Raw genomic sequence first — 25,697 nt, forward strand, 5'->3', positions numbered from 1 at the left:
ACCCAGATGTGCCACAGGTTATATGACTAATCACCACTTCTCTACAACAGTTCCTCAGAAGACAAGTCTAGTGCATTACCTTAATTCTAAGTCCCTGAGTGCATTCTCTTAGTAAACAAAATTCCATCCTTTCTTCCTCAAAGACCTTATATGAGAAGCTATCTGGGAAGTTTTTTCCTGAAGACAGCCTCTAACTCATTAGCTAGAGAGCACCTGTCTATCCCAGCACTGTTTAAGTAGGTGGTACCTGTTGGCCTGTCAGGATTTTGTCTTGGGTGTGGAGGGTGCACTCTTTTCCTTAATCCATCCCCAGCCTTATCCCACAGCATCTACAATTGAGCCCTAAATCCACAGTGCAGCTAAACAGGGAACTTCCCCAGGAATCTGAGGTCTGTCTCAGGCTTCTACCTACCTGCCTAGCTTTCCCTTCGCCTTAAAGGGCCTCTTGAACTCCCTAAGTGCAGAAATATATATGTTGTTCGGCTCCATATTTCGAAGGCTAACCACACTGCTGGGCACACTGTAAGCACCAAACAATGGATACTAAATTGTACTGGATTTCTCAGGTGAGGTCCTTTTCTTCTGGCAAGTCACCTGGTCAGGAATACCCTTACCCTTGTCTCACTAGCTGTCCCCACCCACTTTGCCTTCATAGTCACTTCTTCCATTGAATAGGTGGAGCTTTACGCATTTCTACCACCTGAGTACCATTCCACAGAATTTCCTCCTGGAAGTCAGATAAATGTTACACTCTCTCTTTCTGCTTCTCTTCAGAAATGGAGGGGATGAGGAACAGAGGCAGGGAGATACAGACAGTTAAGGAAAGTGAATCCTGGCGGCCCTTAACTGATGGTGTCATGCTGAACACACTATATCACTTCCTTGGACTCCATGGGAAGAACAGGAAAGAATCCTAAAAGCTGGAGGCAGAATGTGAGTATAGGCATGGAAGGACTTATTTATGGAGGGCAAAGTATCCAGGACAACTCATTTTCAGACGCAAGAACATTCAAGTACACATACCTCTCCAGAAGGGAAGAATTCTGCTACATACTGACACCCAGAGGGCTCACATACCCTCTGTTAGCTACTCCTGCAAGTCCTCAGCAAAGGGCACCACACAAAGGGCAGGTACATTCAATGTTCATTCAAGAACATAGACGCAGAGACTACGAATGCATGCACACATGGAGGGGCTCTCAGCAACATGGACACAAACACATAAGAGATTCATACACAGAGGATCCAGAGGCACGAAGGCTGATCCCAGGGCCCATGGACACATTATATACCAAAAAAATCATTCACACAAATAGTACGTGGATGCACGTGACCTAGAGGGCACGCCCAGAGTGCTGGTGCACATATACACTCATCTAGAACGAGTTCACGCGGGCATACACCTAGAGGGTGCTCCCAGGGCCCAAATGTACACACGCACCTAGAAGGTAGGTGTTCACACAAGCACACAGCCAGAGGACGCAGACGCATGCGTAGGGGGCGCTCGCACTCACGCACACACACCTTCGCTCTGCCTCCCTCCAGCCTCCGCCTCCACCTCCACCTTCCGGAGATCCAGGCGCGCCAGACGCCCTTCCAGACGCCTGAGGGGCGGATCTGCAGCTGCCGGCTGGGATCCAGGGCGGCTTGGTGCCTGGGCGGGAGCCGGGAGGCGCGGCAGGCATGGAGACACTGCTGCTGGGCGCGGGGTTGCTGCTGGGCGCCTACGTGCTTATCTACTACAACCTAGTGAAGGCCCCGCGGTGCGGCGGCATCTTGAGTTTGCGGGGCCGCACAGCCGTGGTCACGGGTAAGTGCGGGTGGCAGGGAGGCCGGGGCGGTGGGGGCGGTGGCCCGCCTGTCTCAGCTGAGCTTCCGCCCGCCTTCCGCAGGCGCTAACAGCGGCATCGGGAAGATGACGGCGCTGGAACTGGCGCGCCGAGGAGCGCGTGTGGTGCTGGCCTGCAGAAGCCGGGAGCGCGGTGAGGCGGCCGCCTTTGACCTCCGCCAGGTGAGGGATGGCAAGGGTGGATGGGAAACTGGACAGAGGACAGACACACCAGGACACATAGAGGTGAGCAGAGTGGCTCCGGGGGCACCCAGTCCTTGAGAGGAGAGTGCGACTCGGTTCGTAAAGTACGTACGGAAGAAGGCATGCACAGGTGTTCTAGCCCCGCAGGGGAGGGGCATCAAATCCAAGCTGGGGAATGGACTTCCTGAAGGAAGTTAATTGCTGTTGTAAAGACGTTTAAGGATCGGTAGACATTACATTATTGAAAGACAGTAGGGAAGGGAACAGCGGGGGGGGGGGGGGGGCAGCATATGCAAAGGCCCTGAGGCAGGAAAAGCTAGTTTGATTTAAGAAACTGGGGGGTGGGGGCGTAGTTTAATGAGGCTGGAGCACAGATTATGGGGGAAAGAAGAAAATTGAAGGGGTCAGGGCCAGGTTCAGGAGGCCCTTATAGACCTTCTTGAGGAGCTCGGGTTTTATAGGATGGGCAGTGGAGATCCAATGAAGGGCCCTGAGCAGGCTCTGGACTGTCAGAATAGCCTTTTGGAACCAACCTTTGATGGCTGTGTGGTGCCTAGACTAGAGAGGACAGGAGTGGGTGAAAGGAGACTAGTGAGAAGTCTGTTGTAAATTTTAGGATAAGGCAGAGGGAGTAGTAATAATAATAGCAAGTACCTACATAGTGCTGTGTGCCAGGAAATGTTCTAAGTATTTTACATATATTAACTTATTTAATCCTCACAACAACTCTATGAGATAGGCACTATTTTTATGCTTCCCATTTCACAGTGACAGAATTGAGGCCCAGAGAGATTAAGTATCTTGCTCAAGGTCACACTCTAGTAAGACGCATAGTCAAGATTAAATCCAGCCCTGGATGGTGTGGCTCAGTGGATTGAGCTCCAGCCAATGAAGCAAAGGTTGCCGGTTGGACTCCCAGTCAGGGCACATGTCTGGGTTGCGGGCCAGGTCCCTGGTTAAGGGAATGCGGAAGGCAACCAATTGATGTTTCTCTCACACATCAATGTTTGTCTCCCTTCCTTCCACTCTCTCTAAAAATAAGTAAATAAAATCTTTTTAAAAATCCAGAGTCTATGCTCTTATCCACATCGTTCTAATGCATAGGGACAGATCTTAGTAACAGTAGGAAGTAGACCCTCAGAATTTAGTGCCTGGGAGAGGGGAGAGGGGAGAATTGTCTGGTAACAAGCTCAACCCTTGCTGCTCCACAGGAGAGTGGGAACAATGAGGTCATCTTCATGGCCTTGGACTTGGCCAGTCTGGCCTCTGTGCGGGCCTTTGCTACTGCTTTCCTGAACTCTGAGCCACAGCTGGACATCCTCATCCACAATGCCGGTGAGGGGCAGCAGGCCCTGCATGGGAGCGGTGGGTGGCTGGCTGCAGCTGTCTCTCCAGCCAGGGGTTGCTGCGAGCCAGTGGACATGTGGGAAGGATGCCCCCTACCACCATCTCACAGATAGGGCCACCAAGGCCTACAGGGATCTCTCCAGAGTAATTGCTCATACCTTGTCCCTGCCCAGGGATCAGTTCCTGTGGCCGGACCCGTGAGCCCTTTAACCTGCTGCTACGAGTGAACCACATCGGTCCCTTCCTGCTGACACATCTGTTGCTGCCCCGGTTGAAGACATGTGCCCCTAGCCGTGTGGTGGTGGTATCCTCAGCTGCCCACCGGCGAGGGCGCCTGAACTTCACACACCTGGACCACCCGGTGGTAGGCTGGCGGCAGGAGCTGCGAGCATATGCTGATAGTAAGCTGGCGAATGTATTGTTTGCCCGGGAGCTCGCCACTCAACTTGAGGGCACTGGTGTCACCTGCTATGCAGCCCACCCAGGTAAGGCCTGGCTCTTTGGCTGCTCTGCCCTTCTTTGATTCTCTCTCCCCTATCCTCACTCCATCCTGTGTTCCCCAAGCCTCTCATTGAGTTACAGAATCTCAGAGCAGGAAGGAAGCATGGTCCAAGCATGATCTTGGAATCAGGCTTTCTTTGTCTGGGTTCTTGTTCTCACACCACAAGCTTGGATGCTGACTACAGTGTAGTGTGTGGCTATGAATAAGCCTTAGGTTCTTACCCCAAGGAATCATTCGTATAACTGAACTGATTATGATGATAATGATGATAGCTAATGATTATTCATTCAAGAAGCATTTACTGAGTACCTACTATTTACCGTATATTAATCCTAGTGCTGGGAACATATCAGTGAACAAAACAAAGACACTATCTTGTAGCATTTATATTCCAGTTTAGGAGAGAAAGAGCCTGCTAATAAAAATATACAATGGCAGTTGGTGATAAAGGACTATGGAGAAAAAATAAAACAGGTTAAGGGGAATAGGAAATGATGAGGTGCTATTTTATCGATGGCAGTCAAGGAAAACATATCTGAAAAGGTGACATTTTAAGAGAGGCCTAAAGGAGATGAGAGAATGAGCCAGGTGGCTTTCTGGAGAGAAGAGTGTAAAGAACAGAGCAAACAGCAAGTACAAAGGCCCTGAGGCAGAAGTGTCTAGTGTGCTTGGGAAAGATGAGGGAGTCTGGTGTGGCTAGGACAGAGTGAGAGCGGGAGAGTGGCAAGAGATGCAGTATAAAAATGGGCTGGGTCATAAGACTCATCCCTGCCTTTAGGGAACAGGCTACAGGATAACAAAATATGTCCTGCCCATGTGAACCACACTACATTTTAGATAGTTATTGCCTATGGCTCATTCATATTTATAATAATGACAACTAATCTTTATCAAGCCTTTATTACACTCCATATCTCTAATGTCCAAAAGATAGGCTGGTCTATCATGTGTCAATGAATGTTGGTTAAACAGAGGAAAAGGACTTGGCTAGAAGATGAAGATAGCATTGTACCACACAGGCAACACAGCATGAGCAAAATCTGGGAGATGGGGATGTACAAGGAGTTTGGGTGGAGAAAAAGAGGCTTTCTATTGGTAATGAGTGAGATCACCTTCTTGGGGCCCTGAATGCCCATTAAATACTACCTGAAACTAGACTCTGTTCCCCACTCCCTTCTAGCCCTTTTTTCACGGCTCTCACCCCAGGCCCTCACCTACTGTCCTCCCTACTCCTTCCTTTCTGTCCACAGGGCCTGTGAACTCGGAGCTGTTCCTGCGCCACGTTCCCAGATGGCTGTGCCCATTTTTGCGCCCACTGGCTTGGCTGGTGCTCCGGGCACCAGGAGGGGGTGCCCAGACCCCCCTGTACTGTGCTCTGCAGGAGGGCATTGAGCCCCTCAGTGGGAGATACTTTGCCAACTGCCATGTGGAAGAGGTGCCTCCAGCCGCCAGAGACGACCAGGCAGCCCACCGGCTGTGGGAGGCCAGCAAAAGGCTGGCAGGCCTTGGGCGGGGGGAGGATGCTGAATCCGATGAAGACCCCCAGCCTGAGGACCCAGGGACACCATCTTCTCTGAGCAGCCCCTACCCTGAGGAACCCAGAGTTTCTGAACCCTACCCCAGCCCTCAGAGCTCACCAGACTTGTCTAAGGCCACAAACTGAATTTGGTTTAAAGCTGAACATGATCCCCAAGCTTCCTAACCCCCAGGATGGGATGTTTTCTATGGCACTTGGTGGCCTTTGAAAACTAGCTGTGTGTCAGTCCATGGCCATTGAAGTGGGCAATTTTTACCTCTGTGGTTACTTTCTGAGGCTTCAAGGTATAACCTGGACAGCTCTTTTCCTAGTTATAAGAAATAATGGGTGATTATTTATTCCTGAGAATGACAGCCAAGTTTGAGAGGGTGTGTGTGTAATATGTCACTGTTCATATTTCCAGGCCTCACCCTCAGTGATGCGGATCAACTCTGGATGAGGGCCTGGGAGTTGGTAATTTGATATACTGCTAACCCCGATTACTAAACTGGGTCCTTTGCAACCATGTAGCTAGGTCGTTAAATTATCCCCGTTTTACAGAAACAGGGTTAGGCAGCAGTAACGGGCTCGTCCAAGGTCTCGCAGCTAAGATGTAGACCCAGGCAGTCTGGCTCCAGAGTCGGCTGCTGGAAGATGGGTACTGGGAGGTGAGGCAGGGTAGGGCGGTTGTTACCGAGGCACCCCGTGGGAGCAGAGGGACACCTCCCGCGGTGCTCTAGGGCTGGGCCCACGGTCCCGACGCGCGTGCAATAAAGCGCGTAGACTGCGGAGGCTCGCGCCCGCTGCTGCCCCTATCCCCGTGCCGGCCCCGCCCTCCGCGGCTACACTTCCGGTGGGACTGGACCGCGGGTGGTGGTGGGATAGGCTGGGCGCGGCAGGAGGTGCGGGTTGCCTGCTGCTGTCCAGGTTTCTGAGGGCCCTCCGTCCCGCCCGCGCCATGGGCAATTGCCACACGGTGGGGCCCAACGAGGCCCTAGTGGTTTCAGGTGAGGGGCAGCGGGGGAGGTGGGTCTGGGCTGTCCAGTCCGGAGGGTATTGCGGGGGTAAGGGGTTGTGCCCCGGAAGGTGGTTGAGGAGGGGGTTCGAGCTGGGGAGCGGACAGGGAGGTGCCCTAAGGGTGGAGGGCAGTACCGCGGCAGAGGCGCCGAGTGTCGGGCCTGAGTCTCCGGTGCTCTGGGCGGCCCCTGAGACCCTTCGGGAGAGTCCCCCATGCTCACATTTTCGGTGCTCTGAGCTCTCTGGCAACCACCAGCGGGCTCCTCCCTCACTGCATGTTTTCCCATGTTTATCCCCTTTTCTCCGTCTCCCTTCTAGGCAGTGTTCCCCCCCCTCCTCCACGGCCTTGTGGGGTCCCGAACTGAAGCCGCCAGTGTTGTGGGAGGGAGAGGAACACGGGTTGGCTGAATTCCTGAGGCTGAGAGTGGATTGTGCGGCTCTGGAGGGCAGGTGCCTCTCGTGGGAGGGGCCCTGGGACATAGACCATTTCTCCGAGCTCTCCATCAGACCCGTAAATCCCCAGCAGGCTGGGACTTGCTGGGCTTTCCTGGCATTGTGCTCCGGGAGATGCGGGTGTGGCCTCTAAGAGGTTGAGAAATCGGGTTGTGGGTTGTGCCATTCCCGTTGCAAAATGCTGCAGGCTCCATAGTTTCTGTAAGCTTAGGTGGGGCTTGGGGGTTGCCGTATTGGGGAGGGAAGGCTGTTTTTAAATTGTATTTTTGGGTTTTTTGGAAGGTGGCTGAAGCCTTTCAAAGCACCAGTTTGTGCAGCAGCCCTGGCTCACAGGTGCTGGGGAGGCTCCCTGGTTTCTGACAGCTTGGGGGCCTGGTGTCTTACTTTCCACTCTCAGTGCCTATTTTCAACCTGTGTGCGGTTTTAGGGCTGGCTACAGAAGTGCGTAGAAGTGGCTAGGCTAAGCCATGTATCATAGCTGCCCACCCTTGGGGAGGATTGATAAATCCATTATAAACTTTTACCCCTGCCCATAGCCTCTTGCTTAGTCTGGAACTCAAACTCAGTGTCTCCACTGGGATAGGAAATACCCACTCTCCCCGATCAGGATCTTACTCCTATGGAGGAGATAAGATTACTTCACTTTCCTAAAGACGAATAGACTTGGGATCAGGAGGGAGATCCCCAGAGAACAGAGGCCAAACTTGCACCTACCTTTGTAAGACCTGGACCAGTCTCCAAGCCCCCACTCCTAAAAAAGTCTTTTGGAACCCAAATCTGCACTTGGTTTTTCTTTCTTTCTTTTTTTAATTTAATTTTTTTATTTTAAAGAGAGGGGGAGTGTGGGAGAAAGAGAGGGAGAGAAATATTGATGTGAATGAGAAACAGTGATCAGTTGCCTTGCATATGAACCTGCAACCCAGGCATGTGCCCTGTTTGTGGAATGACACCCAACCAACTGAGCCACACTGGTTGGAGACTTTTTTTTTTTTCTTTTTAATTGACTTTTGAGAGAGAGAGAGAAACATTGATTTGTTGTTACACAAGTTTATGTATTTATTGGTTGATTCTTGTACATGCCTTGACGGGATCAAACCCGCACGCTGGCTTCTCAGGAGAGCACTAACCAACTGAGCTACTCTACTCAGCTAGGGCACACTTTGTTTTCCTTGTGGAGTTTTTTTTCTGGAAGCCTGGACTTTGAGCCAAGGAGACAAAAGCTCCAATCCTCTTTGGAGAGGGGTGAGAGGAATCCCAGAGATGGGCTGCTCTGTACCTTGCAGTTGCCAGAAACCTGGTCCTCTTGCTAGAGACCAGTGAAGTACTAATTTGGAAGTTGTTTTAGGGGTGGGGAGAGGAGGCCATGCTGAGAATTGAGGCCTCTGGAGTCAAGGAAGGGTGCAAGAGAAGAGGGAGGGATGTTGCCTAGCATAATAGTACCTTGGGATTTGAGATGTCCAAAGTGAGATACAGCTCCCTCTTGCATGTGGACTCCCAGTGAACAGAGCAACTGCTTCCAGCCCAGCCCTATCTGATTACTTGGGCCTGTATCTAAATCCAGGGGCATCTCAGTAAGCCCAATTTCAGAAGAAGGATGCTGATATATCTCATGGTCATCTTTTTTGTTATTTTTTTAAAGATTTTATTTCTTTTTAGAGAGAGGGTAAGGGAGGGAGGGAGAGAGAAGGAGAGAAACATCAATATGAGAGAGAAACATCAATTGCTTACCTCTCGTATGCCCTGACTGGGAACCAAACCCACAACTAGCCCTGTGCCCTGACCAGGAATCAAACTCGAGAACTTTCAGTTTATAGTATGATGCCTCAACCAACTGACCCATGGCCAGGGCAGGTCAGAGGTTCTTAACCTGGGGGTTGTGGATAGAATTTAGAAGTTTGTGCGTTTAGATGGGAAGAAAAGTTCATTTATATTTAGCATGTCCTATGATTATGAGTATCAGTGACAGTTCATGGTGGTATTAGCAGATATTTTCCTACCATACTCCATTTGTTGTAACATCTTAAAAATCATTTATGTTCATCACTACTTTGAAATTAAGCCAATTATTAAATCTACTAGAGACCTTATTATTTAATGTATTGCACTAACACACATATTACTGTGTATTACATATCACACTATGCCACATATTTGGTTTTAATATTTTGATAAATATAATTTATTTGTTTCTTATGTATTTTGTTTTATGCATTTATGAACACTCCAGCATTGCTGAAACTTCTAAGGGCGTTTGTGGCTCAAAAAATGGCCAAATCCCCCTGGTAGAATATGCACTAATAATAGGAAAAAGGAAGTGGAAAAGGGAAGGGCAAGAAGGGAAAGGGAGTTTTCCTGAGAGAGCGAAGTATGTCTGGAGAGGGGCAGAGGTTATCTAGGGGTGTTTTGTGGTTCTTTAGCTTGGTTGAGGACGGACGAGAACAAGGTGGCTTAGAAAAAGATAAAATTAGGAAAAAGTTTCAGGTCTCATAACAGTGGGCGCTAGGGCAGGCAAGGAAGGGGCACCGAAGTGTCCTCTTTTGGGAATGGTGCTCAGGCTCTGTGTGACCAGAAATGGGAGGAAGATGCCTTCCAGAAGAGGCTGCTGGGGGCAGGGCAGTCTGGCAACCCCAGCTTCCTGTTGTTGCTACCCCTGGGAACCTAGCCATGTTGTCCTTAGCCAAAGCTCAGCTTGAGCTGTGGCAGCCTGCTCCCAAGGTCAAAGCCTAAGTTAAAGGTAAAGGGTGGACATCCCCCCAACTTCCACCCCAGGCCTCCCTCTAGCCCAGTAGGGGTCACCACGACCACCTCCTCCCCCAGCATATTGAAAAGTGCCCTGGAGCTGGCTGGAGGCATCCATGTTCCAGCCCCTACCAGGCCAGAAGTGGAACAAACTGGTTTTTGACCCTCTTCCAGTTTCACTGAATCCTGAGACAGTTTAGGTTTCAGACTGACTGCTTGTCTTTAAGCTCCTGCACCCCACTGCAACAGCTTCCATTGAAAAGCAGCCCTGTGAACAGTTATTTTCACCACAGAGAAACAGAGACCTAAGACTCTTCCCACCCCTGCTCACATGTGGAATGATCTTTGCCCAGCTACTTGCTCACTATGCGCAGCAGCAGCCCAAGGAAACTGATTTGGCTATTTAGTGAGCAGCCTCAGAAGCCAGTTCTCGAACCTGACAGGCTCTCTGCACTCCTGGGGACTTTGTTTCTTTGCCTCCACACATCCAGAACTCTCCAGTTTGAGGTTCTCTGTTTTGGTTGATGGCTTCACCACCTACCTAGACCCAGACTGTAGAGCTACACTGATATGGTAGCCACTAGCCACATGTGGCCACTTGAATTTAAAGTAATTAAATTAAAATTCATTTTCTCAGTCATACCAGCCGCATTTTGAGTACTCAGTAGCCATTATTGCACAGTGCAGCTATAGAACATGTCCACTCACACAGGAAATTCTCTAAAAGTTACCCCTCAGCCAGCATGTCTTGCCTAGGTCACTGCAAGAGGCTTCTACTCAGTCTCCCTGACGCCAGTATCTTCTTCCTTGTGTAAAGTAGTATTTCTAAAATGCAAATGTAGTTTTGTTGCTCTCCAGTTTAAATCCCCATGTGGCTCCCATCACACACGCACACACACAGCTCCTTGGCCTGATGCCTGTGACACTGTGATCTGCCCCTCCCCTACCACCGCCTTGTTTCTTGCCATGGATCCTCATAGACACTGTACCTCAGCTACAGGAAACTACCCCTGACCTTTGACCTTGGGAGGCAGTACCCTAAGGCTTTCCTGGAAGCCCCAGTTTGTGAACACGGAAATGATGGCATCCACTGGCTTTTTTCCAAATCATGTTTCCTGTACATAGAGTTGCAGTACAAGTGAACTGCGCCTCCAGCTTTTACAGAAGTTTTCTTAAACTTGAGTAGTTTTGGCATTTGCCGGAGAGTTCACAACAAGAATTTCAAGAATTGATTTTTCTCGTTTCTGTACAAAGAATGTGCCACACATGTCCACAGCAAGAATCTGGATCCAGACCCGATTCAATATTATGTTCAGTTGACACGTAGTTTCCAGGAACCACTTCCTTTCTAGACCTTTGCCCCTTTCTTCACTTCTCCCATTGTATCATGAGCTGGCCTTTGTTTTGAGGTCTTACCTTCCCCATCTACTCCCAGAAGAGGAATAAAGTCACTCTGAAACCCTGGGAATAGAGGACCAACCAGCCTCAGTTAGATGTGTCTGCTAGGCTTGAGCAAGGCTCCCACCTTGGCTCAAAGCTCCCTCCCTCCCCCTCCCAGTGTGTGAGGGGCGACTGCATTCCCTCTCTGCACCTGCCCTAATAATAGGTGAATAGCATGGTATTCCAGTCATCTCAGGAGAAGGTCCCTCCTAGTTCACATTCTTTGAGGCAAGACTTATCTTCATTTCTATTCCTAGCACAGAAAACACTCTACTTCTTTGTTAAATGAGTAGTTGAATGAAAGATGGAGGCTTCTCTTGCTCACTCCTGCCCATTGACCTCTTCTGTTTTCTGAAAGCACTTACATTCTGACCTCGTTGGATAGCCTCCTTTTTATGCACATTGCCTGTCTGCCAAACTAGATTCCAAGACCCTTAAGGGCATGTCTCCCATTTTGTGTAACCTAGGCACCTGGTACCCAACAGTGGGATTTGTTAAGTGTCCCAGCAGGTAAAGGCCCAGGGTTGCTGTTGGAAGGATGGGGGTAGACAAACCCAAGAGCTGATTGACCCACAATGTTTTGCTTTGCTCTCCAGGGGGCTGTTGTGGTTCGGACTATAAGCAGTATGTGTTTGGCGGCTGGGCCTGGGCCTGGTGGTGTATCTCTGACACTCAAAGGTAAGGGCCTGGGGCCTCAGGGAACCTGGTATCCTTGTGGGCAAGGGCAAAAGGGTTTCCAGCCTTCCCCCTTCACCCCACAGGTCAGCCAGGGCATCTACCACTTGCCACATTTCATTCTGGGGATCTCCTAAGAAACAGGCAAAATGGGTTGCAAAGGGATGTTGGAGTTCTGCCTGTGGGCACCTCTTCTTTAGTGGGTGTGCTTTTTTCCACTGGAGGCATCACTTCTGTCCCAAAGAATTCAGGGTCCTGCCCAGGCAGAACCCTAATGCCCTGATTCTAGCTGCAAGTTATTTGTGAAGCCTTAATTATACACCCTGTTCATAGTGGATCTAGGGAGGGAAAAAAGGCTGAAGAGACCCCTTACATGCACCATCGCCTTTTTAGGCCCTGGGACAATGCAGGCAGGGGCTAAATAGCAGAGCATAGATGTAGAGTCTGAAGTGGCTGTGAGAGTGGTTGGTTAGAGAGAGGGTGGGGATCCAAGGAATTAGTGCCAGAGTGGGCAAGACACATCTGGACCTCCTAAATCAGTGTGGAAAGACTAGAGGAAGGGGTATTTCAGCTCCCCAGAGGGGCCACCATCAGATATACCTGGCAGGGCCACATTTGCCATGGACCTTTCCTGCCACCCTCACTGCCCACCCAGAAGGACATGAGGCATGCCAGCCACCTTTCCACCATCACCCCCTTTCTGACAATGGGAGATTGGGGAGGAGCCCAGATCTTTCCAGGCCAGGACCTAGGCAACAAGGGCAGCATAGCTGTGAAGGTGTGGTATGTGGGGGGCAGGGGGTGTCATCCTGAAGGGGAAGTGATGGAGATTCCAGTGGAAATTCCCCTTCACCCCAGCCCCACCAGGCAGCAGAGAGAAGAACTACCAACGTGTGGGGCTCCAGGGAGTCTGAGGGTGTCAGCTAGGGTCAGGGGCATGGGAAGCATGTTACAGCTTTTTAACTTCACTGATTGCCCAGTAACCCCTTCACTCTCCCATCTCTCCCCTCACTTTGCTCTGCCTAGGTAGGCTCCTGTGGGACTCTTCTCGCCCAAGGCCAAAAATGTCAGAGAATAATCAATACCGGTCACAACTTTCTCTCCAGAACCTCAAGACACTCTTGACTGGGCCAGCTGGCCTGCCAGAAACCACGGGTTGTCCTTTTCAGAGACACTGCCAGCCCACCCCATATGCCATGCAGTCCTGGGACAACAGAATACCTTATTTGAACACCCTAATGTACAGCCATGCCCAGAGAATTTGCAACTTACCCAGAAACTAGTCCCACGTGGGCATCTACCGCTAGGACAACTCTGCAGCTCTTTCTCCACATTCCTGACCTGCCCCCACCACCACCACCACCACCAAGGCACGGTCAAGCTTCTCTGACAGAGGGTTTGGAAGTGAGGGGTGGAAGGCCCTGTGTCTTGTCCTAGGAAACTGATCGCATACACCCAGGCTCAGCATCCTCCCTGCGGTCCCAGTTGCTGAGCAGTCTAAGTCTGCAGCCCCTCTCCTTCTTGGGCCCTGTTCTGGGGACAACCCCTTCCCTGACCCTCTAGCCTGCTTGGGGGACATCTCTGCAAGCCGAGGCCTTTATTTCCCTAGGCCAGCAGGAGCCTCTCAGGTCAGAGTAGAGGCTTCTAAGCCAGCCTGGATCCTCAGTGTCCTTTTTGAGGTACTTGCCACAGCCATCCTACATGTCTGACTCTCCGTGTCAGCTGTTCTCCAGGCTGCTCAGTTGAGTCCCTCCCGCTGCACTTGGCTGCCACGTCCTGTGCTGTCGTGGTGTGGGCAGCTCTCTCCTTACCTGAGCAATTCCTCCAGCTCTGGCATCTGAGCTGCAGCCTCCCATCTTCCCTCCTTCCTTCCCTTCCTACTTCCCTCCCTCTTCCCCTCCCTCTGTCCTCCTTCCCCAGAAGAGAGTTTGGTGGGTTCCTGTCTGAGCCAGGTCTAGAGCCCTCTCAGGCTCAAGGGTGCTAGAGGCAGGGGCTTGAAAGAAGGCAGCCTTTACACATCTGCATGGCCAGAGGCCCTAGGGCTAGCATGTGAGAGTTGAGGTGGGGGCTCCCCATCACCCCTCACCCCAACCCACCTGCTTCTGCTCCTCCAGCCTGTCTCTGTCCTCCCTTCCTCTGGTTCAGGTAAACCTGTTCACAGCCTGGCCTCTGCCTAGACCACTGCCCTAAGCACATTGCACACACATGCTGTCTTAGGGAGGCCCAACCAGGGTGGGCCACGTAGCTTCCAGGTGCCTTGTTTTCGTTACCGTGACTCTTCTCTGCCTATATCCAACATTGGAGATTCCAAAGTGAATTGCTCATCATCTCCCAGTTTTCCCTGTGAATATTCTGACAGGGCACACTTTCTCCCCCAGCCTGCCTTGACACCCTCACCCCACCCCCAAATAAGGAAATCCAAATTTTTCCTTGGGCTTCTCTGGCCTTAAATTGCCTTCTTAGTGATACTGTAGCACAAACCTTGAGGGTATGTGTCCCAAACAGGATTTGCTATTTGCTGTGGCTCTTCAGTCCCCAGAGTGGCCTCCCCCTCCTATTTTCTGGGAAAACAGGTTTCCCTGTGGTTGGGGTGTGGAGCTGAGGTGAAATTTCCCAAATCATATTAGAAATCTCCCGGGGAACAGGTGGTGAGCAAACTGGGTACCCTGTGCACAAGCCTCCTGACCTCAGATCATAGGTTCAGGGCAGCACCAGGCTTTCTCCCCAGCCCAGCAGCAACACCTTGGAAGGGTATGGGGGCTAGAGACCCAGAGGCCTTAGACCAGCAAGGGGGTGCCTCTGTTCTACAGCCCTAGTCTGAACTGGCAGTGGGGGGCTGAAGTATGGAGAGAAACCCTGCCCCCAGGCATCAGGCATCTGTGCTTATCTGGTAACCACTGTGTATGTTTGCTGTGTCCCCTCCTACCCCTTCCTGTCCCTACCTCTCCCTACCCCTGGCTGCTCCTCAGACTGTCTCTGGAGGTTATGACCATCCTGTGTCGCTGTGAGAATATTGAGACGTCGGAGGGGGTCCCGCTATTCGTAACAGGGGTTGCACAGGTAATAACCCACCTGCTTCCTCCTCTGTGTCTAACTTTCTCTCTTCATGCCCTGTGGGGGCCTGGCAGGCAGGAGCTGGATGGATGGACTCCCCTCCTGAGAATGTGCTTCTCTCCACTCTGCTCCCACCTCTGCTGCTCTGGGTGCCAGGATAGATCCCTATAGATCCGAGCTCCTTTGCCCTCACCTATTGGGGCTGCTAGTGGGAAAAGAGCAAGGGATTCTGGCAGTCTGCCAAAGTCTTCCAGTGGTTGTCCTTGGATTCCAAGCCTAAATTGGGAGTAAGTTGAGGCAGGAGACACAGACCCTTAGGTGACAGAGCTGGGCTGTCCGGGTGGGGCATGTTCAGTCCTGTCTACAGCTGATGAAGTCCTAGCCCTCCAGGTACCAGGGAGCCCCTTGCTAGCCTCTCCTCTAGGCTGACACCCTAGTGTAAAGCCCTACCCCACTGCCCTACAAGGCCAGAATATGGGTCCCATGGGGACTTCTGTTCACCCAGCCCCTTGGCCCCTTCAGTCTCCTTGACAGGCCTAAGCAAAAAGAGCCTTGGCCATTTCCTGCTGCTCTTTCTTGTTGAGAGGCCTTTGAGCAGATCTCTTGTCACTAGGCTTCAGGTTCCCCATCTGTGAAATGGGGAGGATCATGCCCTCTCTGTACCTTGTAGGGGTATTGGAAAGGCAAGTAAAACAATATGAGGGCACTTTTGGAATTTTAGAAAAGAAGTGCTAAAGAAACTCAAGCTTTATTTTGAATACGATCTCACTTTGAAAAGCAAGTGTCTCACTCTTCATTACCATGCAGGCGTAGCTGATGAAACTCCTTCCTAGACCAGGGCATTTAGTAACTCCAAGTGCTCTCTTTGTAATGTGCAAGTTCCCATCTTCGTTGCTTCATTCACCAACTCTCTACTGAGCGCCTTCTCAGTTCCCAGCACTGTGAATGGTGAAGTGACTATCAGAAAGCCCCTGCCCTGGCTGGTATAGCTCAGTTGGTTGAAGCATCATCTCGTACACCAAAGTTGGGGGTTCGATCCCTGGTCAGGACACATACCTAGGTTGCAGATAACCAATTGATGTTTCTCTTGCTTTCTCTCTCCCCTTCTCTCTAAGATCAATAGATATATTGAAGAAAAAAAAATTTATAAGACAAAGAAAGAGCGCCGGCTTGTGTGGCTCAGTGGGTTGAGCGCTGGCCTGGGAATCATAAGAGTGTTGGATCAATTCCCGGTTCAGGCACATATCTGGGTTGCGGGCCAGGTCCCGCTTGGGGGCATATGAGAGGCAGCCAGTCAATGTTTCTCTCACACATCAATGGTGTTTCTCTTGCACATCAACATTTCTCTCCCTCTTTCTCTCTCCTATCCCCTCTTTCTAAAAAAGAAATAAGATCTTTAAAAAGAAAGGAAGTAAGGAAACAAAGAAAGAAAAAAAGGAAGGAAGGAAATATATATCACAGAGCACCTGCCCCCTCAGAGCCTGCTTGCTAGTGGGTCTCCAAGCTAGAAGAGACCTACGTGTTATCTTACCCACCCCTTTCCCTCTGCATGACAATGCCCTTCGGCCTTTTCAGGCAAAAACTGTACCACCAGTCCTTTCCTCACCCATCCTGCTATCTCTAATTAGGAAAGGGACCACCACCCCCATCTCATTTTCCCCTGTAGCCGTGAGAGGGCAGGCTTTGGCGTAGAGGCCCCAGGAGCTCGGAGCACCTTACGTGGAATGGGCAGGGCCCTGACCTCCCTCAGCATCCACTCAGAAGCAGCCCTGTCTGCCTCCAGGTCCACTACTCTACTTGAAGTAACTGCAGGTGCCTAGGTCCATTTTTAGCTGGGTGATGTGGACCCTTGAGGCCTCAGATTGTCTGGGCCAGGAAGCTCCACTTTGGCCCCATTCCCAACTTGACCAACTGGGCTCAACCCAGAGGGTAGGATTCACATCATAGCCTGTTGACAGCAGAGATCAGGCAGGGCTTCCCAGGCAAGGGGCAGATGCCAGATCCCCTTGTCTTGGCCTGGCAGAGGGCATACTCCCAGCCAGCCAGGCTACCAGGGAGAGCTTTCTAGGCAGCCTCCAGGAGCATCCTGGAGTGCTGAGCAGACCCAGGGTGCAGGTGAGGAGCCCCCGTGGGAGGTTCACATGGTACCCACGGACAGCCTACACAGCACAGCCTGGAGTACCAGCCCTTACTTGCTGTCCTGTGATGTACACACACAGCTACTCCTGGACGCCCCACCCTCCCAGCAGCACAGACGACCATAACTACTTCTCTGCTTCCTCTTCCCACTCTTCAAGCCGGGCTGATTTCAGCAGAGGATGTGTATACACTTGGGAAGCACACTCACACTCCTTCCCCTGGAGCCACCTCCACCACCCTGCCTTGCTTTCCCACCATCCCTTTCACACATACTCCCAGCTGCGACCCCTGGGGCATCCTCCCCACCCTCCTCTGCAACAAGATCCCTGACCGGTCCCAGTGAGGTATGGGACTCTTTCCCCACACACCACACCCCAGGCCCTGGGCCCCCAGACCCATGCCCCTGTTTTGCATTTCTTGGCAGGATTTCCCTAGAGATTATGACGTTACAGCCCCGCTGCGAGGACGTAGAGACGGCCGAGGGGGTAGCTTTAACTGTGACGGGTGTCGCCCAGGTATAGTAACTCAGCAGCCCTGCGCATGACCGTTGAGCTGCCTCGTCCTGTGCTGGGATGTGGGGCGGGAGGAGAGGACGGCAGCCAGGGGCAGTCTCTCGCCAGCACCCCTGCCCTTTCCCTGCTTCCAAAAGAGGGTCATCGCCTCTGGAACGTGCTCTCTTGGCCCCTTGGCCACCTAGCAGAACTAACAGACACCCTTTTTCTCCTCAGCAGGCCCACGAGGGACAGAACCAGTGCAGAGGGCTCCTGTCTCACTAACCCAATCCCATTCTTTGCAGGTGTCGGAAATGCCAAGCACGAGAATCCAGGCCCTATCCTGTCCTGGGGAGGGGGCTGGAGGTGTGGGGACCAGACGGTGAAGCCATGTGAGGCAGACCCTGGGCTCTGGAGTTGCAAACTGTGTTATATTCCCAACTTGGTGCCTGGGTGAGGCCTTCCTGCCCTAGTCCACCTCTCAACTTCACAGGGAAGAGATTCAACAGGGTCATAGGCCTCTGGTGAGAGGTTGTTGGCTTACTACCTCAGGAAGGAAAGGCAAGAGGATGCCCACCCTGGATGGCACCCCCCGGACCTATCTAGGTTTCTTTCCTATTCTGTCTGTTTCTGTCCCTATTGCTCATTGTCCCTTTTGCATTATCTCCCCTTCAGTCTTCAGGTCTCCCACCTGTGGGGAGCCTGCAAGGGAGGAATTGGCTAATGAGGGGATAGTAGATGGACTGGAGAGGTGGGGGGATAAGCCCCACATGCCCAGGAGCGAGGCCATGTCAGGGCCTGGAGCTGCAGGGAGGATGAAACTTCTCAGTGTGAGAATTCTTGTGTTTTGTCCCCACTAGAGGCCTCAGACAGACTTCACCCCCACCCCCAGCCCCTGGACCCCCAGGTCTGAACAAGGAGGGGAGGGACATAGCCACTGTCCTCCACACCTGGGTCTGGGCCCTTCATCTGCCTCCCTCCAGTCTGGCTCAGGCACCTCTGTGACCCTGGCAGGTGAAGATCATGACAGAGAAGGAGCTCCTGGCTGTAGCCTGCGAGCAGTTCCTGGGCAAGAGTGTGCAGGACATCAAGAATGTCGTCCTGCAGACCTTGGAGGGGCACCTGCGCTCCATCCTCGGTGAGACCCTGCCCAGCCCAGGGATCCCTCTGCTGCCTTTGAGGAGCCTCACAGGGTCCCCAGGCCATGGCCAGGAGGGAGTGCAGGGTGGGGCAGGGGGATCCTCCAGGCCCACGGATGTTTCTAGATGAAAAGCTGAAACATTTTCCCTCAAGTATTTCCTTTCAGAACTTAAGGTGACATGAGTAAAGGGGAGGGCATTGGGGTAGGGAGTGAGAGGCTGCTAGTCTGGTCAGTTGCCTTGAGCTACTTAGAAGACTGTTCTTCACCCAGCCTGGACTCTACAGAAGGAAGCTTGGCACTAAACACTGTTAAGAAGAAACCAGAGAGACTCAGTGCAGACTGCATGGCCCCTGCATATACTCAGACCTCAACTTGCATGCCTCCTCCCTTTCCTAGCTCAAGGTCCCTGGGGAGCCAGCCCATGATCCTTCTGCCCCCAGGGACCCTGACTGTGGAGCAGATTTATCAAGACCGGGACCAGTTTGCCAAGCTGGTGCGAGAGGTGGCAGCCCCTGATGTCGGCCGAATGGGCATCGAGATCCTCAGTTTCACCATCAAGGTGCAGTTGATGGGAAGACTATAGCGCCTGTGACCATTTGGGAGTGGGGGTGCTTGACAGGAGGGGAACTTCTGTGTTTATAACTATTCCTTGGAATGATTCCCCTTCCCTCCCCAGGATGTATATGATAAAGTGGACTATCTGAGCTCCCTGGGCAAGACGCAGACTGCTGTGGTACAGAGAGATGCTGACATCGGTGTGGCCGAGGCTGAACGAGATGCCGGCATCAGGGTATGTGGGCTTTCCTTCCAGCCCCCAGGGATAGGGAACTCAGGGATGGTTGGGACCATGCTTTCTCAGAGGACCCTTAGCACCTGCCTCTCCTGCTTCCAGGAAGCTGAGTGCAAGAAGGAGATGCTGGACGTGAAATTCATGGCAGACACTAAAATTGCTGACTCCAAGCGAGCCTTTGAGCTGCAAAAGTCAGCCTTCAGTGAGGAAGTCAATATCAAGGTGAGAAGCTATAGGGCACCCAGGTTGGGGATCAGGGCTCAAGACTTGGCAACTAGCCTCTGACATACTGGCCACACATCTGCCACAGACAGCTGAGGCCCAACTGGCCTATGAGCTACAAGGGGCCCATGAGCAGCAGAAGATCCGGCAAGAAGAGATTGAGATTGAGGTTGTGCAGCGTAAGAAGCAGATTGCAGTAGAAGAGCAGGAGATCCTGCGCACAGACAAGGAGCTTGTTGCCACGGTGCGGCGCCCTGCCGAGGCGGAGGCCCACCGCATACAGCAGATAGCTGAGGGCGAAAAGTGAGTGCTGCTGGGTGCCGGGACCTGGGGTATTAGTCACGCCCTCTGCCATGCATGCAGTCCCTCCACTCTCCTGACCACAGCTTAGAAACCCGTTCTCCTCCATCCCTGCTTACTCACTGTGAAGGACATGGGAGTGTTATTAGGAAGACTGGATTAAATAAAGGAGGTTTGAGGGCCTGGTATGGTGCTTGTACAGAGGGCGTCCTGGTTAGTCCCATCTTCAGTTTGCATCTGGGAGCTCATAATCTCTGACCAGAGCCAGAATGCCAGGGCAACCCCACCCCCAACCCTGTCCCATCACCACCTGCCTGAACAGAGGTCTTGAGGGTTTGCTGGCCCCCCAGGCAAGGCCTGAGGAGCCCCTTGCACTTCCCACTGATCCTGCCCAACTGGACTCCCCCAGGGTGAAGCAGGTCCTCTTGGCTCAGGCAGAGGCTGAGAAGATCCGAAAAATTGGTGAGGCAGAGGCAGCAGTCATCGAGGCGATGGGCAAGGCAGAAGCTGAGCGGATGAAGCTCAAGGCTGAGGCCTACCAGAAATATGGAGACTCGGCCAAGATGTCCTTGGTGCTGGAGGCCCTGCCCCAGGTGAGGCTCCCACCCCAGGCTGGAACTACCTGGGCACATGCAGGAACTTCTCTGGGCCTTGTCAGGAGCACAGCAACAGGCTCGCTAGAAGAAGTAAATGGGGGAGTATTCGGCAGGAGGGCAGGAACCCTACAACAGCTACCGGGATTATGGCTTTCAAATAAGGACCACCCAGGCTGTTTGGGGGTTTAGGTGAGATCGAGAGATGCTGGACAGGGCAAATGGATGGAGTCAGAATAAGCCAAGCTCTCCTCTCACTCAACCTCCTAGATTGCTGCCAAAGTCGCTGCCCCACTGACCAAAGTCGATGAGATTGTTGTCCTCAGTGGGGACAACAATAAAGTGACATCAGAAGTGAACCGACTGCTGGCCGAGCTGCCTGCCTCTGTGCATGCCCTTACAGGCGTGGACCTGTCTAAGGTGTGTACTTCACTAGCTGTGGTGGGGTTGCATGGGTAGCCCACTGGACTGGCCCCGGGTGGAGCAGTTGTGGGCCCCAGATCTATGGCCTCATGGCATCTCCCGTCCTTGCAGATACCCCTGATCAAGAAGGCCACCGGTGCACAGGTGTGAGGCTTCCGAAGGCCTACACCCTTCAGCAGCCACCCGCTCCTCCCTTCAGCTCCTGTTCCAATACCACAGGAACAATGGGAATGTTACTGACTCTGGTGCCTTATTTTGTAGGGACCAGAAGTGCTGCGTGTTTAGGCCTTCTCTGGCTGACTTCCCTTCTCCCCCGTCTGTCTCCTTCCTCTTCTCTACACCACACCCTCACTTTCACTGCCATATTCATCTGGTGTGTCTCTTCCACCCTCATCGTCCTGTACTTATGTCTCCTCCTTTGTCTGTGTCCTTCTTCCTGTCTCCTCCCACCCACCCTCTCTACATACGTCATGCAGTTTAAGCTGGAAATGTTTATTATAATCACTCTCTGTGGAGGGTGGCCATGCTGCTCTTCAGAATCCTGGTGCCTTTAAGTACCCTGCGCTTCTGTCTGTCCTGTCTGTGACCCTGGCCGGACCTCGGCATGATGCAGGGGATCTGGGTAGGACAGCCACCCACCCCTCTCCTGGCCTGGTCTTCCCAGCCCTAAACCCTACCCTGGGAAGCCTCCTGCCTCACTCACTCTAGCCCCTCTAGGCCAAGGTATCAGTGATCTACAGGTCCAGGCCACTGCCCTTTACTTCACCCCTCCCTAGCCTCAGGCCTGCTGTCATACCTTACCTCTCTCCCCCACCCCAGGGGCACAGAAGCAAGGCTTCCTGTCTACAGCAGCTCTCACAGTTTACTACTGCCTTAGGAGGCCCCTGCCGTGCTCAGGGAAGTACCCTTCATGGACATGTCCCTAGGTGGAGTGAGGCTTGGTCCCAACTCCGCTAAGCCTTTGTGGGGTCAGGGTCTAGCCCTGTTGGGGACTAGAAAGTCTGTAGACCATGTTTCTGCAAGGGCTGCACTGTCCTGGGTATTGGGCCGGCCCTTCCATTGGGCAGGGCTATGCCAACCCCATACAAAATTGAGTGTTACAGACTGGCCAAACTCCATATTCCTTGTGCCATCTTTCTTCCTGACCAGAGTGATAGGATTCCAGCCATGCAGAAGCAGCCCAATCTTCTGTCTCCTTGCTCTAGTGGAGGCAGAAGAGGCCAGGGTCCAAGCATGCTGGCAGGGGTTCTGTGGATATCCTCTGGTCCCAGTCCCCCATCCCAGGCCTGGGCCCTGCCCTGGCCTATGTAGCTGTTCCTGCATGTGGATGCTGCATGTTTGGTCTGGGGCTTGAATGCTGCACTGCCCCACTGCCTGTCCCTTCTGGTAAAATAAAGATCTGTTATGCCTACACCCTGTATTGTATCTTCTGTGAGGGGAGGAACTGGGGACCAAGAACCGACCAGGGCACCCTCCCCACACATCCCTTCAGCCTAAAGGCTACACTTTGCCTGTCTTTCCTGCCCTAACCACTGGGGGGCATCAGCACACTGGCCTTGCCCCCAATAGTACCCTGAGGCAGAGCAGCCATTGGCTCAGCTGCTGAGGCTAGAACTGAGCCCTGGGAGACCTGGCTCCATTGCAGGCAGATGATGGAGGGGCCTCTCAGGTTCACTGCACCTCTGCCCATCCTGAACCCATTCAGTAATGGAGTCCACTTCTCAGGTTTAAGAGCATGAACTCTGGAGTCAGTCTGCTTGGGTTTAAATTTTAGCCCTGTTGTTTATTACCTGTGTAATTTTGGATAAGAAACTTCATTTTTCTGGGCTACGATATTCTTGTCATTTTACAAATTTATCAAATGCTTGGTATGTGCCAGGAGTTGCCCTAGATGTGGGAGAAACTGCTGTGAACAAAACAAATCCATATCTTTCAGAGCTTACACTCAGGTGGGGGAAACAAAATAATAAAAATGAAACACGTGTACAGTATGTTCGGTAATGTGGTGTGTACTAAGAAGAAACATAAAACTGAAAGAACTAGGACGTTCGGGAGGGTGTTGAAATTTTAGGATGTTGAAGGAAGACCTGAGAAGGTAGCACTAAATAAAAACGAAAGGTTAAAACTACTTGTATTGTGAAATAATTTCTCTAATGAATATACTACTTATTTTATTTTATTATTTTTTATTTTTGTGTATACCCTGACCAGGGATTGAACCCGCAGACTTGGTGTATTGGGGACAACGCTCTAACCAATTAAGCTACCTGTCCAGGGCCTATACTGCTTATTTTAAAATCCCAAAGGTGACATCTCTAAAAATGAAACATTTTTCAACTACCAAAAAAAAAAAAAAAAGTAAAGGAATGAGCAATGTAGCTGTCTGAGGGGAAGAGCTTCCCAACAAAAGACCCTCAAGGGGGGAGTATGTCTAGCATGATCAAAGAACAGCAAGGAGGTCAGTGTATTTGGAAGCGATCAGTGAATGAGCAGCTGGGAGAGTGGCAGTAGATGAGGTAAGGGTGGAAATATGGAACCTTGATGGGCATCTTTTGGCCATTACGCTTGGGATGGGAAACCACTGAAGGGTTCTGAAAGAAAAGTGTTGTGATCTGACATATCTAAAAAGATCACTCTAGGCACTATGACAGTACAAGGGAGAAAGGAAAATCTTAAAAAATGGTGTTTGAACAACTGGGTCTATATGGGGAAAAATTTTAATCACAACCCCTATCTCACGCCATACACAACAACTAGCTTGAAATGGATCACAGACCTAAAGTAAAAATTCAAACCACAAAGCTCATAGAATACAGAGAATGTTTTTATGACCTTGGCATAGGCAAGATTGCTTAGGGAAAAAAAAATAAGAAAAAAAAACTTAAAACAATTGATAAATTGACCATCAAATTAAGTCTCTTCAGGCCCTAGCCAGGTGCTCAATTGAACAGAATGTCATCCTGGTACACCAAGGTTGCAGGTTGGATCCCTGGTCAGGGCACATATAAGAATCAACCAATGAAGGCAAAAATAAGTGGAACAACAAATTGATGTCTCTCTCAAATCAATAAATTTTTTTAAATTGAGTCTTTATCAAAAGAAACTTTGAAAATTGAATAAGCAAGCACAATCAGAAAAAATATTTACATATATCTAACAAAAAACTTGCCTCCCATATATAAGAAGAATGCCTACAAATCAATAATAGCAAGACAACCCAATAAGACCATTGTTCTGAACACTGCTGAGAATAGAATGAAGAGGGGTAAAGGAGACAGCAGAGGGACCAGATGCTTCTCACCAGTATTGCAATAATACAGGTGAAATATGATGGCCAGTTGGACCAATAGTGGTGGTGAGAAGACTGAGATTCTGTATATATTTTGAACTAAGCAGAATTGCTGACAGGTATGAGAGAAAAAAAAATGAAATAAAAAATGCCTCCCATGTGCCATACCCATGAATTTAAAGACTTAGTATTGCAAAGATATCAATTCTCCCAAATTGGTCTATAGGTTCAATAAAATCCCAATCAAAATCCCAAGAGATTTTTTAATTGACAAACCAGTTATGGGCAGTTGTTATTTAAGCCTGCCCATTTTCTCTCTCCCTCCAAGAGTATACGTACGCTTTAATAAATCTTAACCACTACCACTTGAACATCTAAAAAAAACTGATTATGAAAGTTATAGGGAAATGCAAAAGGAACAAGAATAAGCAAGAAAACTTGAAAAAGAGCCAAGTTCGAGGATTTAACTATCAGTATCAAGACTTAGTTTTAGTCATCAGGATGTGTGATTGATACCGGCACACAGTAGACCAGTGGAATAGAATGGAGAGTCCACAAATACACCCACACTTGTTTTATGACAAAAGTGGCAATACAGAGCTGTGCAGAAATAACAGTCTTTTCAATAAAAGATACTGGATATCTATGGGAAAAAAATGAGTCTTGGTCATGAACCTCATGTTGTACACAAAAGCAATTCCATATGGATTATAGATCTAAATGTGAAAAGTAAAATAATAAAACATGTAGATAATAACAATATCTTCATGACCTTAGGGTAAGCAAAGATTTTTAAAAATAATATGAAAATCAAAAACTATAAAAGAAAAGATTGATAACGCAGAACACTAAGACTATCCATACCATGCTTGCTTCAGCAACACATATACTAGAATTGGAACGATACAGAGAAGATTAGCATGGCCCTTGTGCAAGGATGACATGCAAATTTATGAAGTGTTCTATACTTTTTAAAAAGACTATTTTATCAAAAGACACATTAATCACATTAATCCCCAGTGAATTATGCTGAGCAGAAAAGTCAGTCACAAAATATGACATAGTATATGATTCTATTTATATTTTTAATTTTTAATTTTTATTGATTTTAAAGAGAAAAAGAGAAACATTGACTTGTTCCATTTATTTATGCATTCACTGGTTGATTCTTTGTTTTTGAATTGATTTGAGAGAGAGAGAGAAAAACACATAGATTTGTTGTTCCACCCATTAACGTATTCATAGGCTGTTTGTGGTACATGCCCTGACCAGGGATCAAATCAGCTACTTTGGTATATCAGGACAATGCTCTAACTGAGCTATCCCGCTAGGGCCCATTGGTTGATTCTTGTATGTGCTGTAACTGGGGATTGAACCCAAAACCTTGTATATTGGGACGACGCTCTAACCAACAAAGCTAACCAGCCAGAGCATAACTTTTATTTTTAATTGCAGTAAAACATAGAGAATAATAGATACGTGATAGGCTCAAGCCTACACAGAACGGCCAAGGGATGCATGAAGACTTGTTTGA

General features: G+C 50.4%; 2 protein-coding genes and 1 non-coding gene across 10 annotated transcripts; all 3 read left to right on the top strand.

Annotated features, from left to right (window-relative positions):
* The first annotated feature begins 1,508 nt into the window (after positions 1-1,508).
* DHRS13 (dehydrogenase/reductase 13) lies at positions 1,509-5,927 on the top strand. 2 transcript variants are annotated; one of them, XM_090292842.1, is made up of 5 exons: positions 1,509-1,810; positions 1,893-2,074; positions 3,244-3,367; positions 3,553-3,864; positions 5,132-5,927. In XM_090292842.1, the coding sequence occupies exons 1-5, from the start codon at positions 1,684-1,686 to the stop codon at positions 5,542-5,544; spliced, it is 1,158 nt and encodes a 385-aa protein (XP_090148968.1). In that variant the 5' UTR covers positions 1,509-1,683; the 3' UTR covers positions 5,545-5,927. The 2 variants fall into 2 exon arrangements, with proteins under 2 accessions (XP_090148968.1, XP_090148969.1); XM_090292843.1 differs by having other exon boundaries at positions 1,893-2,011.
* A 74-nt stretch (positions 5,928-6,001) lies between these two features.
* FLOT2 (flotillin 2) lies at positions 6,002-21,296 on the top strand. Of its 7 annotated transcripts, XM_090292835.1 has the most exons (12): positions 6,002-6,404; positions 11,643-11,724; positions 14,691-14,781; positions 17,339-17,429; positions 18,420-18,543; positions 18,943-19,105; positions 19,223-19,336; positions 19,439-19,558; positions 19,647-19,861; positions 20,268-20,451; positions 20,722-20,871; positions 20,986-21,296. In XM_090292835.1, the coding sequence occupies exons 1-12, from the start codon at positions 6,356-6,358 to the stop codon at positions 21,022-21,024; spliced, it is 1,422 nt and encodes a 473-aa protein (XP_090148961.1). In that variant the 5' UTR covers positions 6,002-6,355; the 3' UTR covers positions 21,025-21,296. The 7 variants fall into 7 exon arrangements, with proteins under 7 accessions (XP_090148961.1, XP_090148963.1, XP_090148962.1 ...); XM_090292837.1 differs by lacking the exon at positions 17,339-17,429 and having other exon boundaries at positions 18,987-19,105; XM_090292836.1 differs by lacking the exon at positions 14,691-14,781 and having other exon boundaries at positions 18,987-19,105.
* A 3,732-nt stretch (positions 21,297-25,028) lies between these two features.
* LOC149997950 (U6 spliceosomal RNA) lies at positions 25,029-25,135 on the top strand. The gene has a single exon (XR_016507375.1). It is a non-coding gene; the product is annotated as a U6 spliceosomal RNA (small nuclear RNA).
* Positions 25,136-25,697: the final 562 nt, after the last annotated feature.

The sequence above is a fragment of the Furipterus horrens genome, unplaced genomic scaffold (assembly GCF_987537825.1).
Source record: "Furipterus horrens unplaced genomic scaffold, mFurHor1.1.pri manual_scaffold_11, whole genome shotgun sequence".
NCBI classification, from domain to species: Eukaryota; Metazoa; Chordata; class Mammalia; order Chiroptera; family Furipteridae; genus Furipterus; species Furipterus horrens.